Here is an 11,403-nt window from a genome sequence, read left to right on the forward strand (position 1 = left end):
AGAAGAAAGTCAGGAATTAAACTTCCCTCTTAAGTTTACATCTCACAAACTCTGGCTTTTTCTCTCGCAGTTTTGATTTTAGTTCTTGCATTTGCTGTCTATATCTCATAATTCTGAGTTTATACCTAGACTCGCAATCGCGAGATACGGTAGTGTTGTTCTGTGGCAGACACGAGCTTCCATAGTGTTCAACTGTCTTCGTGCCACAAAATCAAAAGAGCTTTGCTTGAATGAGCCAATGTTTTTTTAAAGATGTTTGTGTTGTCATATTTAAGTTTAGAGTTTAACGCATATGTTAACATATCGAACTATAGCTAATAAATATGGGTTATTTGGTTTCTGGACTCTGAGTGCTTGTTATTTCAGTCTTATTATAATGATTGTTGTTTATTCATTGCCTTCACAACACTGAAATAATGTGAATAATCACAACTGAGCGTTTACTAACCAGCAGAGATGAGTGTGTGTTCATTTAAAGTGGAGTTTTCAAGATGACATGAGTCAATACTGTAATAATACTGAGTGAGTGAGTCTAGATCAGCTCAGTTAACATGAGTTTTCCATAAAAAGTGATCAAATATTTTTACTCAATTTCTAATAAATATATTTCAAATAAAGTTCCTCATGTAGGCTGTGCAGGTTTTCCAGGACAGTTGCTGAGATGGGTGAATTAAAATCCGAGTTTTTGCTTATGTAAAAATGTGCCTTAAATTCATTTCAAGTCATCTTGAGGCCCTTATGACAAAATCGAAATTATGACAGTCATATTTATGAGAAGAGAAGTCGACATTATGACGTAAAAAGTCGATTTAAAGCATATGTCGATTTTATGACATGAATTGGTAAAAGATGACAGAAGTAAGATTACAAAAATTACAGACGTGCGCATAGAGATGTGTTTTGTGTTCAGATAAGCGTTGTGCGCATATCTGAACTTATGATCTGAACTTATTCAGATATGCGTGTGTGTAACGCGTGTTCTCTGTCTGTGTGTGTGTGTGTGACCACAGTAAGTCCCGCGGCGGGTGTGTGATTGGCGGCTGCAGCGCATGCGCAGAGCAGAGCAGCAGAGGCGCAAGATGGCGGCGAGTACCGCGACCCGCACCGGCTCCGCGGCCGCTAAAGTCGTGAGGCCGATCTTCAGCCGGGACCTGGACGAGGCCAAGCGCAGGGTTCGGGAGCTGTACCGGGCCTGGTACCGGGAGGTGCCCAACGCAGGTACTGGTCGCGCTCACACCGCGAGACACACACGCGGACGCGCGTCAAGGTCACAAACACACGAATATACAGAGAAATGCTCATAGTTACACTTCAAACTACACACACAGCTGCAGAAACACTCGGTTCGAGTGTTAAACATTCACTTTCTCCATGGTGTTGATCCAAAGAGCTTAATCTGTTCACAAAAACATACGTTCAGTGATTCATTTCTGCCACGGAACCAGTTATTTGTAAGATAATTATCTCATTTTAATAAATAATAAAAAATAGTGCTTATGTGCCATTACAGCTTTCCTAATAAATTGATTTATTAATAAGCTCTTACAAACAACATCATCTTAAATAAACGCGAGTTTCAGTAAATGTTGTTGTTTGGTTATTAGTAATTTTACCGATCCTCTTTCTCTGTTTGCTGAAGAAGATTCACCGTGGAATTAAAAAAATATCTCGCAATTCTGAGAAGACAGTCAGAAATTAAACTTTACCCCTTAAGTTTACATCTCACAAACTCTTGTCTTACTTTCTCTCGCAGTTTAGCCAGTAGGATTCGCTCGCTAACCTGTGTGTGTGTGTGTGATGTTTCGGTCAGTCACTGAAGTGAATCGATTTAGTCAGAAGGATTCGTTCGCTAACTTGTGTGTGTGTGTGTGTGTGTGTGTGTGTGTGTGTGTGTGTGTGTGTGTGTGTGTGTGTGTGTGTGTTAGTGATGTACTGAAGTGAATCGATTGAGTCATGTTTGTGAGCTGGAAGGATTCGCTCGCTAACTTGTGTGTGTGTGTGTGTTTGTGTGTGTGTGTGTGTGTGTGTGTGTGTGTGTGTATTAGTGATGTACTGAAGTGAATCGATTGAGTCATGTTTGTGAGCTGGAAGGATTCGCTCGCTAACCTGTGTGTGTGTGTGAGTGATGTTTCAGTCAGTCACTGAAGTGAATCAATTGAGTCAGAAGGATTCGTTCGCTAACCTGTGTGTGTGTGTGTGTGTGTGTGATGTTTCAGTCAGTCTCTGAAGTGAATTGATTGAGTCAGAAGGATTCGTTCGCTAACCTTTTTATTTTTTTTATTAAACATTACAAACCATTACAGCAATACATACAAACATGGAAAAAATAAAACAAAAATGACAACAATATACACAGACACAAATAAGTTGCCAGGGTAACATAAAAACAAGAATGCAGTGCATTCACCTTAAGAGGACATAAAGGATGAATATAGAGATACAGTTTTCATTGCTTTAGGATTAACAGAGCTTTGGATAGTTCCCATGTATCTGTCAAGATCATCTTTGAATAGAGAAAAGAGAGAGGTTTAGATCCAGTAAATTTTTGCTTATGTATGTGAAATTTAGCTAGAAGGAAACACAAATTAATTATATAATATTGTCCTAGTCAAACAAACCAAAGAAAACATCTTTAAAACAGAAAGAAAAGTCACTTACAAAATAGGTCTGGATAAAAATGAACAAATCTGACCAACATTTCTCTGTGTGGGGACATGGCCATGGAAATGTAGAAGCTTGCAACAGAGAGGACACTCCAGAGGGAATTGCATTGAAAACAATAGCATATTCATTAGCAGTTATAGGGATGTTATATTTCTGTAAAAAATCTAAATAGTTGTAAAGTCTGCCCTGTGAATTAAAAATCTGTCCAACTAAAAGAAAGTCGTTTTTGAACCAGTTGTCAAAAAAAAAGTGATTTATTCTTGTAGAGAATATCCTTATTGTTCCATAAGTAATATCTGTGTGGGGAAAAGTTGTGTTTGTATATTAGGGCCCATGCCAAGAGCATCTGCTTATGAAAGTTAGAGAGTTTGACAGGGATCTTTGTGACATTATACTTACAAAGTAAGAGAAAATTCAGGCCACCTACTTTTGAAAAAATATAATTGGGGATAATATTCCAAAGTGAAGAGGGATTATTGAGGAAATTTTTAAGCCAATTCATTTTAAAAGTGTTTAACCTGTTAACTGGGACCCCCCTTTTTTTTGCATAGACATAAAAATCACTATCCAAACTTAAATGGTTGTAATTCAGGAATGCTTTGGAATATAGACCTATGGCTGGTCTTGTTTTAAAGAAGACATTTTCCAGATTATTGTAGAAGTCCAGAAATTGTAAAAAATGAAACAGAAAAAAAGTTATATAAGTTTGAGTTTATGAAATTGTGTAATGTAAAAATATAATGATTAATATTTTATATAAAATATATATATTACAAAATATATTTTACTCTAAAACTGCAAGAAAAATAAAGTCAAATATCTGAACAAGTTGTATTCCAAATTTTAGGTTGATATCTCAAAAAATGAGCTTTCAGTAAGATTTTATTCGGGCGCAGTACCCAACTTTTTCACTAGGTGAACACCAGACTCCATTACTGCCCATATAAGGGCGCCTCCATTTTTATATGTTTTGAGTGATCTGAACCATGTATTTCCATAATTTTCATACAATTTATGAAGTAGACATCCTATTCAGAAGTAGTAGGGGTGGTTTGGCAGTATTTGATTTGAATTAAACCTCTAATAAATGCATAAAGACTACGTTATAGCGTTATACCTCGCAGCCGCATTACAAATCGAGAATCCATACATTTTTCTTTATATTTAAAACATTTTCAGACCTTTTTTTCTCATAAAATGGAATTGGTGTTATCTTTTGAACTCATGGCATGAAAACAAACTGAGGTTTCTACCAATCTTTCATGATTTTTCGTGTTTATTGTTATTTCAAAATAAAGGCCTAAATACTCCTTATGAATATGAAATATTCTTGTTGCAAATTGATAAATTTCTGCTCCTCTGTAATATATTTTAGATAACAGCCACCAAATATGAAAACTAGAGATTTTAAGCTTTCAAATGATATATAGTTTGGCAATATTACTTTAGGTTTTTACTAAGATATTATTGTTTTAAACATGCAATGGCAAATGGGCCCGCCGGCGGTTAAGTAAAATCTAAAAAATCCAATCCCCCCTTTTTTAACGAATTCATCAGTACTGATTTTCTAATGAAGTGGGTTTTATTTTTCCAAACAAAATTATTGCCAAGAGTTCAGTTTCCTTTGGGTTTTCATTATTAGAGGATCGAAATTTAGTTTACATCTTGTTTTTTGGTCTTTATTAATTACAATTCCTAAGTATGTAACTTGATCTTTCACAGGGATATTGCATATAGAGGGAACATTACAGCTTTTTATTGACATTAACTCGCATTTGTTAATATTTAGACACAGACCCGAAGCTCTGGAAAAGGAATCGATCAATCTTAAAGCTAAAGGGATTTGAGAGGCATCATTCAAAAACAAAGTGGTGTCATCAGCCAGCTGGCTAATGATAATTTGTCTACACTCTAAAAAATGCTGGGTTGTTTCAACCCAAATTTGGGTCAAATATGGACAAACCCAAATGTTGGGTTAAAAATGCAATTAAAAAAATTTACAGTTGAAAATTTGAAATTACATTTTTAACCCAACATTTAGGTTTGTCCATATTTGACCCAAATTTGGGTTAAAACAACCCAGCATTGTTTAGAGTGTATCGTCAATTGTTATACCTTCTAAATTACTATTGGAAATATGCAGAGCTAAAAATTGTGAGGCAAGCAAGAATAAATATGGAGATATAGGACAGCCTTGTCTTACTCCACGGGACAAATCGAATCTTGGTGAGGTTCCGAATTTTAATTTAATAACACTATTATTATTTCTGTACAAAGTCCTGATTGCTCTACAAAACGAATCTCCAAACCCAAATTTGGTAAGGGCTTGAAATATGAAATTATGCTCGAGCGAGTCAAAGGCTTTGTAGAAGTCTAGGAAAAGCAAATAACTTTCATTAGGGATGAGATCCTCGTAATCTAAAATATCTACGACTAATCTTATATTATTTGTTATGTGACGTTTTCCCATAAAACCTGATTGTGATTCATCGATGATACAATTAAGCACATCTTTAATTCTTTTTGCTAAAATTAGAGCTAGAATTTTATAATCATTATTCAAGAGGGTAATCGGTCTCCAATTTTCTAAACATTCTTTGTCTTTATTGGGTTTGGGTATTAAAGTGATGACCCCTTGAGTGCTTCCGATTCCAGACTTTCCTCAAACACTTTCAGTAAGAAAGGGGATAAGTTCTCTGCAAACATCTTATATAACTCCGAAGTTAAACCATCAGAGCCGGGACTTTTATTATTTTTTTAACTCTTAATAGCCAGTAGGATCTTTGGATCATCATTGGATCTTTCCAACCTAAAAAAATAGGCTGAATTTTGCTCTCCTTCTTCCAGCCATTTTTTCCTGGATCTAACATAGGCTCCTTTAGCTTTGGACCTATACAGGTCATCTAATTTACTTTGTAGTTTGGGATATTCAATGCTTTGGATATCTGTCAATGGTTCCTTAACCCTCTGGGGTCCTTCATTTCAATATCGTTCGCTAACCTGTGTGTGTGTGTGTGTGAGTGATGTACTGAAGTGAATCGATTGAGTCAGAAGGATTCGTTCGCTAACGTGTGTGTGTGTGTGTGTGTGTGTGTGTGAGTGATGTACTGAAGTGAATTGATTGAGTCAGAAGGCTTCGTTCGCTAACCTGTGTGTGTGTGTGTGTGTGTGTGTGTGTGAGATGTACTGAAGTGAATCGATTGAGTCAGAAGGATTCGTTCGCTAACCTGTGTGTGTGTGTGTGTGTGTGTGTGTGTGAGTGATGTTTCAGTCAGTCACTGAAGTGAATCGATTGAGTCAGAAGGATTCGTTCGCTAACCTGTGTGTGTGAGTGATGTACTGAAGTGAATCGATTGAGTCATGTTTGTGAGCTGGAAGGATTCGCTCGCTAACCTGTGTGTGTGAGTGAGTGATGTTTCAGTCAGTCACTGAAGTGAATCGATTGAGTCAGAAGGATTCGTTCGCTAACCTGTGTGTGTGTGTGTGTGTGTGATGTTTCAGTCAGTCTCTGAAGTGAATCGATTGAGTCAGAAGGATTCGTTCGCTAACCTGTGTGTGTGTGTGTGTGAGTGAGTGATGTTTCAGTCAGTCACTGAAGTGAATCGATTGAGTCAGAAGGATTCGCTCGCTAACTTGTGTGTGTGTGTTAGTGATGTACTGAAGTGAATCGATTGAGTCAGAAGGATTCGTTCGCTAACCTGTGTGTGTGTGTGAGTGAGTGATGTTTCAGTCAGTCACTGAAGTGAATCGATTGAGTCAGAAGGATTCGTTCGCTAACTTGTGTGTGTGTGTGTGTGTGTGTTAGTGATGTACTGAAGTGAATCGATTGAGTCAGAAGGATTCGTTCGCTAACCTGTGTGTGTGTGTGTGTGTGAGATGTTTCAGTCAGTCACTGAAGTGAATCGATTGAGTCAGAAGGATTCGTTCGCTAACTTGTGTGTGTGTGTGTGTGTGAGTGATGTTTCAGTCAGTCACTGAAGTGAATCGATTGAGTCAGAAGGATTCGTTCGCTAACTTGTGTGTGTGTGTGTGTGTGTGAGTGATGTTTCAGTCAGTCACTGAAGTGAATCGATTGAGTCAGAAGGATTCGTTCGCTAACCTGTGTGTGTGTGTGTGTGTGTGTTAGTGATGTACTGAAGTGAATCGATTGAGTCAGAAGGATTCGTTCGCTAACCTGTGTGTGTGTGTGTGTGTGAGATGTTTCAGTCAGTCACTGAAGTGAATCGATTGAGTCAGAAGGATTCGTTCGCTAACTTGTGTGTGTGTGAGTGATGTTTCAGTCAGTCACTGAAGTGAATCGATTGAGTCAGAAGGATTCGTTCGCTAACTTGTGTGTGTGTGTGTGTGAGTGATGTTTCAGTCAGTCACTGAAGTGAATCGATTGAGTCAGAAGGATTCGTTCGCTAACCTGTGTGTGTGTGTGTGTGTGTGTTAGTGATGTACTGAAGTGAATCGATTGAGTCAGAAGGATTCGTTCGCTAACCTGTGTGTGTGTGTGTGTGTGAGATGTTTCAGTCAGTCACTGAAGTGAATCGATTGAGTCAGAAGGATTCGTTCGCTAACTTGTGTGTGTGTGTGTGTGTGAGTGATGTTTCAGTCAGTCACTGAAGTGAATCGATTGAGTCAGAAGGATTCGTTCGCTAACCTGTGTGTGTGTGTGAGTGAGTGATGTTTCAGTCAGTCACTGAAGTGAATCGATTGAGTCAGAAGGATTCGTTCGCTAACTTGTGTGTGTGTGTGTGTGTGAGTGATGTTTCAGTCAGTCACTGAAGTGAATCGATTGAGTCAGAAGGATTCGTTCGCTAACCTGTGTGTGTGTGTGTGTGTGTGTTAGTGATGTACTGAAGTGAATCGATTGAGTCAGAAGGATTCGTTCGCTAACCTGTGTGTGTGTGTGTGTGTGAGATGTTTCAGTCAGTCACTGAAGTGAATCGATTGAGTCAGAAGGATTCGTTCGCTAACCTGTGTGTGTGTGTGTGTGTGTGTGTGTGTGTGAGTGATGTACTGAAGTGAATCGATTGAGTCATGTTTGTGAGCTGGAAGGATTCGCTCTCTAACCTGTGTGTGTGTGTGTGTGTGTGTGTGTGTGTGTGTGTGTTTCAGTTCACACGTTCCAGCTGGACATCACTGCGCGTCAGGGCAGAGATAAGGTGCGAGAGATGTTCGACAGGAACAGTCACGTGACGGACCCTCGGGTCATCGACATGCTGGTCATCAAGGTGAGGAGCACGCCTGCTGTTCACAGCGTGTGTGTGTGTGTGTGTGTGTGTGATGACGTGTGTGTGTGTGTGTTTCAGGGCAAGATGGAGCTGGAGGAAACCATCAACGTGTGGAAGCAGAAGACTCACATCATGCGCTTCTTCCACGAGACCGAGGCGCCGCGTCCCACAGACTTCCTCTCCAAGTTCTACCACGGACACGACCCTTGACCTTTGACCCCTAACGTGTGCTGTCATTTTCTGCTTCTGTACTGTAAATACACTCATGCTAATACACTCCAGCTGTGTGTGTGTGTGTTATATATCGGATGACATCCGTCAGTGGATTGTGTCGATATCTACTCTTATATTTGGTCTTAAACTATAAACTATTGCAGTGTTTCATGACTGCTAACGACTATTCCTTCATTTAGATAGTGAGTTGTGATTGGTCTATTCCTTCATTTAGATAGTGAGTTGTGATTGGTCTATTCCTTCATTTAGATAGTGGGTTGTGATTGGTCTATTCCTTCATTTAGATAGTGAGTTGTGATTGGTCTATTCCTTCATTTGCACGCTGAGTTGTGATTGGCCTATTCCTTCATTTGCACGCTGAGTTGTGATTGGCCTATTCCTTCATTTGCACGCTGAGTTGTGATTGGTCTACCCAGCCCGAATATATCGTTATATATCGTAAGCGAAGCTCTTGCTGATCTGTGTCCCGGCGTACCGGAGCGGGGCCACCACCATCATGATGCGGACCAGCCCGAACGCCGTCTGCACACACACACACACACACACACAGGTGAAGTTCTCACACACACACACACACACACACACACACACACACACACACACACACACACACACACACACACACACACACAGGTGAAGTTCTCACACACACACACACACACACACACACACACACACACACACACACACACACAGGTGAAGTTCTCACACACAGCTAACTATTCAAACGAGGCAATGCTGAAACACGGAGTCAGCCTTTATGTTTGTTTATTTATCTGATAGGGACAAAGCATGTTAATGAACATTAGTATAAAATAGAAAAATGTAAACAAGCCGGATTATAGCAACATTGCTAATTTACATCCGCAGTCTATACACAAGTTTTTGAGCCGTTTCCGCTCTACATCCTAAACTCCTCCCGTTTATGCAATCCACTTCCGTTCTGGCGGGCTGGTAATGCTACCTAGCTCCGTTGTGCCGACAAAGCACTGATATCGCAGTGACAAAGAGGATAACAATTAACTTACAACATGAATAAAAGTGGTTCGGGAACGACGTGTGCGGTAGTTGGGTGCAAAAACTCGCGAAAGCACCTGAACGAGTGGTTAGATAGAGAGTGTTACGACCACAAACCAGCTACGAAGAGGCAATGTCCATGCGCTCCATTGTTTACATTTTTTCGCAAGCCTGATACCGACTCGGAATCAAGGACCTGGCTGAAGGCATTGAATCTAAAGAAACCACCCCGCATCGTTTTTGTTTGTTCCTATCACTTTGTTGACCAAAAACCAACCAAGGATAATCCTTTCCCAGAGTTGTGGTTGGGATACAATCGCCCTCCCCAGCCAAAGAGGCGTCAACTCACCCAGCGGACCACTGTCTCCACCCAGAGAAAGAAACGCAGACTTGCATCTGAGGGTAAGTAAAGCAAATTTAGCTATGAATTTGACAATACTGTTAATTATGAACAAGTTGTCATACACTAACATTGCTACCGGTATTTTGCTGAGGCAGTTGATTGTTTTGGATATGGGACAAACAATGCCCACGATAGCTACATCATTAATTTTGTGTGTGTGTGTGTGTGTGTGCATGCCTGCGTGTGCCTTATGCTGCGTTCATGTGCGATGGTAATTATGGTAAATACCAAAAGCCGACGTGGAAAATGCACATGAACACCCCTCATGTGGTATTTTCCACTGGGCAACTCATAGAATATTTTGATGGACGAGTTGCCGAGATGAAATAACCTTTGAACTTTTCAAAAAGGCTGAGAGCACCCCAAGAGTCGTGAATGGTAAAAATATATACTATTCATGATCTAAAAAATATATAGCATATTATTTTATTATTATTACCTTTTGAGTTTTGATGCATCATTTTCTTGCTGTTGCAGATGACTTAAGCAATCTAAAATAGTTTTAGCTAAATAACAGGTCTGGATCGCCATCTTTTTACCACATTACAACAACAAAAGCACTTGAACGCAACACACTGGTAAATACCAGTTCACAAGTGGGAAATATCATATTTCCCATAGCATGTGAACGCAGTCTACATCATAAATGCAATGCAAGGTGGCAGGCTGTTGTGATGGTGTGTTTGTGTGTGTGTGTGTGTGAGTGTGAGTGCAATGTTGTAATACAAATTTTGCCATTGTGATGTTTGTAGTGTTGTGGAAAAATTTATATTTTACTTTTCTTATTATTTACTTTCTTAGACATTGTGCTTTTTCTTTCAATTCAATCATGTGTTTCTCTCCTGGAATGTATTTTTTACCTGGCAGGAACAAAGACGCACAGTAAAAGAAATGGTCTATGCCTTAATTAATTTTGCTCCATCCATGTTTTCTCTTCCCCTTTTTAGATGCTCCTGAAACCTGTCAGCCTGCCTGTGAGGCCGAGCCTGCTACACCAAAATTTCGAGATGCCCAGACCCAATGGGAGGATCCGTCACATATTGACCACATGTACTGTTCAACAACACAGTCTGTTAAAGTAGACAAGGCCACACAGTGCGAGGCAGAAATGGGTCCTACTGTGACTAGCACCACGGTCATTGATGATGCTAGTTCCCGGCTGTATACAGGAGTGCGTATGGTTCAATTTTTCACCCTGGTGACAGTGTTGTTGCCTTTCAGTAAGCTATCAATTACCCTTCCTGTTGTTGACCAAATCCTGATGACCTTGATGAAGCTAAAACTAAACCTAATATTAGGAGATATTGCTCATCGCTTCAATGTGTCTACATCCATGGCAAGCATTGTGATTAGTCACTGGATTGACGTGATGGGTGAACAGTTCAAAGTCCTGATCCCCTGGCTTCCAAGAGAGACCATTCGTGCCACCATGCCCTTGTCGTTTCAAAGGAACTACCCTCGAACCACCTGCATCATTGACTGTGCCGAAAGTGCCATGCAGAGAGCCACAAACTACGACTCAAGGAGTGACACTCTTTCAGCCAGTACAAATCACGCAACACTGTGAAATATCTCGTCGCTGTGGCCCCTAATGGGCTAATCATGTTTATATCTGATGCCTATGCTGGCAGAAGCAGCGATAAGTTTATCACCATGGACAGTGGGTTCCTAGACTATCTGAGGGCTGGTGATGAGGTCATGGCGGACCGTGGGTTCACCATTCGAGACTTGCTTGATGAGAGAAAGGTCCGTTTGAACATTTGATAGAGATCCTTCCTGTTGTGCCGTTTGAAGTGCACATACTTCATCTTCCTCTGACCAGCATTCCTTTTAGACCCAGCATTCCACTGGTTCTGTCCGTCTGTA

At 40.1% G+C, this 11,403-nt stretch overlaps 2 protein-coding genes across 2 annotated transcripts; both read left to right on the plus strand.

The window, feature by feature from the left end:
- Positions 1–1,046: 1,046 nt before the first annotated feature.
- On the plus strand, positions 1,047–8,159 carry ndufa6 (NADH:ubiquinone oxidoreductase subunit A6). Its single transcript, XM_056272194.1, has 3 exons — positions 1,047–1,218; positions 7,768–7,883; positions 7,962–8,159. The coding sequence occupies exons 1-3, from the start codon at positions 1,050–1,052 to the stop codon at positions 8,091–8,093; spliced, it is 417 nt and encodes a 138-aa protein (XP_056128169.1). The 5' UTR covers positions 1,047–1,049; the 3' UTR covers positions 8,094–8,159.
- Positions 8,160–8,993: 834 nt separating this feature from the next.
- On the plus strand, positions 8,994–11,104 carry LOC130106019 (uncharacterized). Its single transcript, XM_056272215.1, has 2 exons — positions 8,994–9,536; positions 10,485–11,104. The coding sequence occupies exons 1-2, from the start codon at positions 9,149–9,151 to the stop codon at positions 11,102–11,104; spliced, it is 1,008 nt and encodes a 335-aa protein (XP_056128190.1). The 5' UTR covers positions 8,994–9,148.
- The last annotated feature ends 299 nt before the right edge of the window (positions 11,105–11,403 follow it).

Source organism: Rhinichthys klamathensis, unplaced genomic scaffold (assembly GCF_029890125.1).
Source record: "Rhinichthys klamathensis goyatoka isolate OS25496 unplaced genomic scaffold, OSU_Roscu_1.1 h1tg000331l_1, whole genome shotgun sequence".
In the NCBI taxonomy this organism is placed as follows: Eukaryota; Metazoa; Chordata; class Actinopteri; order Cypriniformes; family Leuciscidae; genus Rhinichthys; species Rhinichthys klamathensis.

Excerpts from the sequence above, each read along its gene's own strand:
- ndufa6 (XM_056272194.1), top strand. The coding sequence starts at position 1,050 with ATGCGCAGAGCAGAGCAGCAGAGGCGCAAGATGGCGGCGAGTACCGCG. Across the intron at positions 1,219-7,767 it reads CCGGGAGGTGCCCAACGCAG|TTCACACGTTCCAGCTGGAC; the intron begins GTACTGGTCGCG and ends TGTGTGTTTCAG. Across the intron at positions 7,884-7,961 it reads TCGACATGCTGGTCATCAAG|GGCAAGATGGAGCTGGAGGA; the intron begins GTGAGGAGCACG and ends TGTGTGTTTCAG.
- LOC130106019 (XM_056272215.1), top strand. The coding sequence starts at position 9,149 with ATGAATAAAAGTGGTTCGGGAACGACGTGTGCGGTAGTTGGGTGCAAA. Across the intron at positions 9,537-10,484 it reads ACGCAGACTTGCATCTGAGG|ATGCTCCTGAAACCTGTCAG; the intron begins GTAAGTAAAGCA and ends TCCCCTTTTTAG.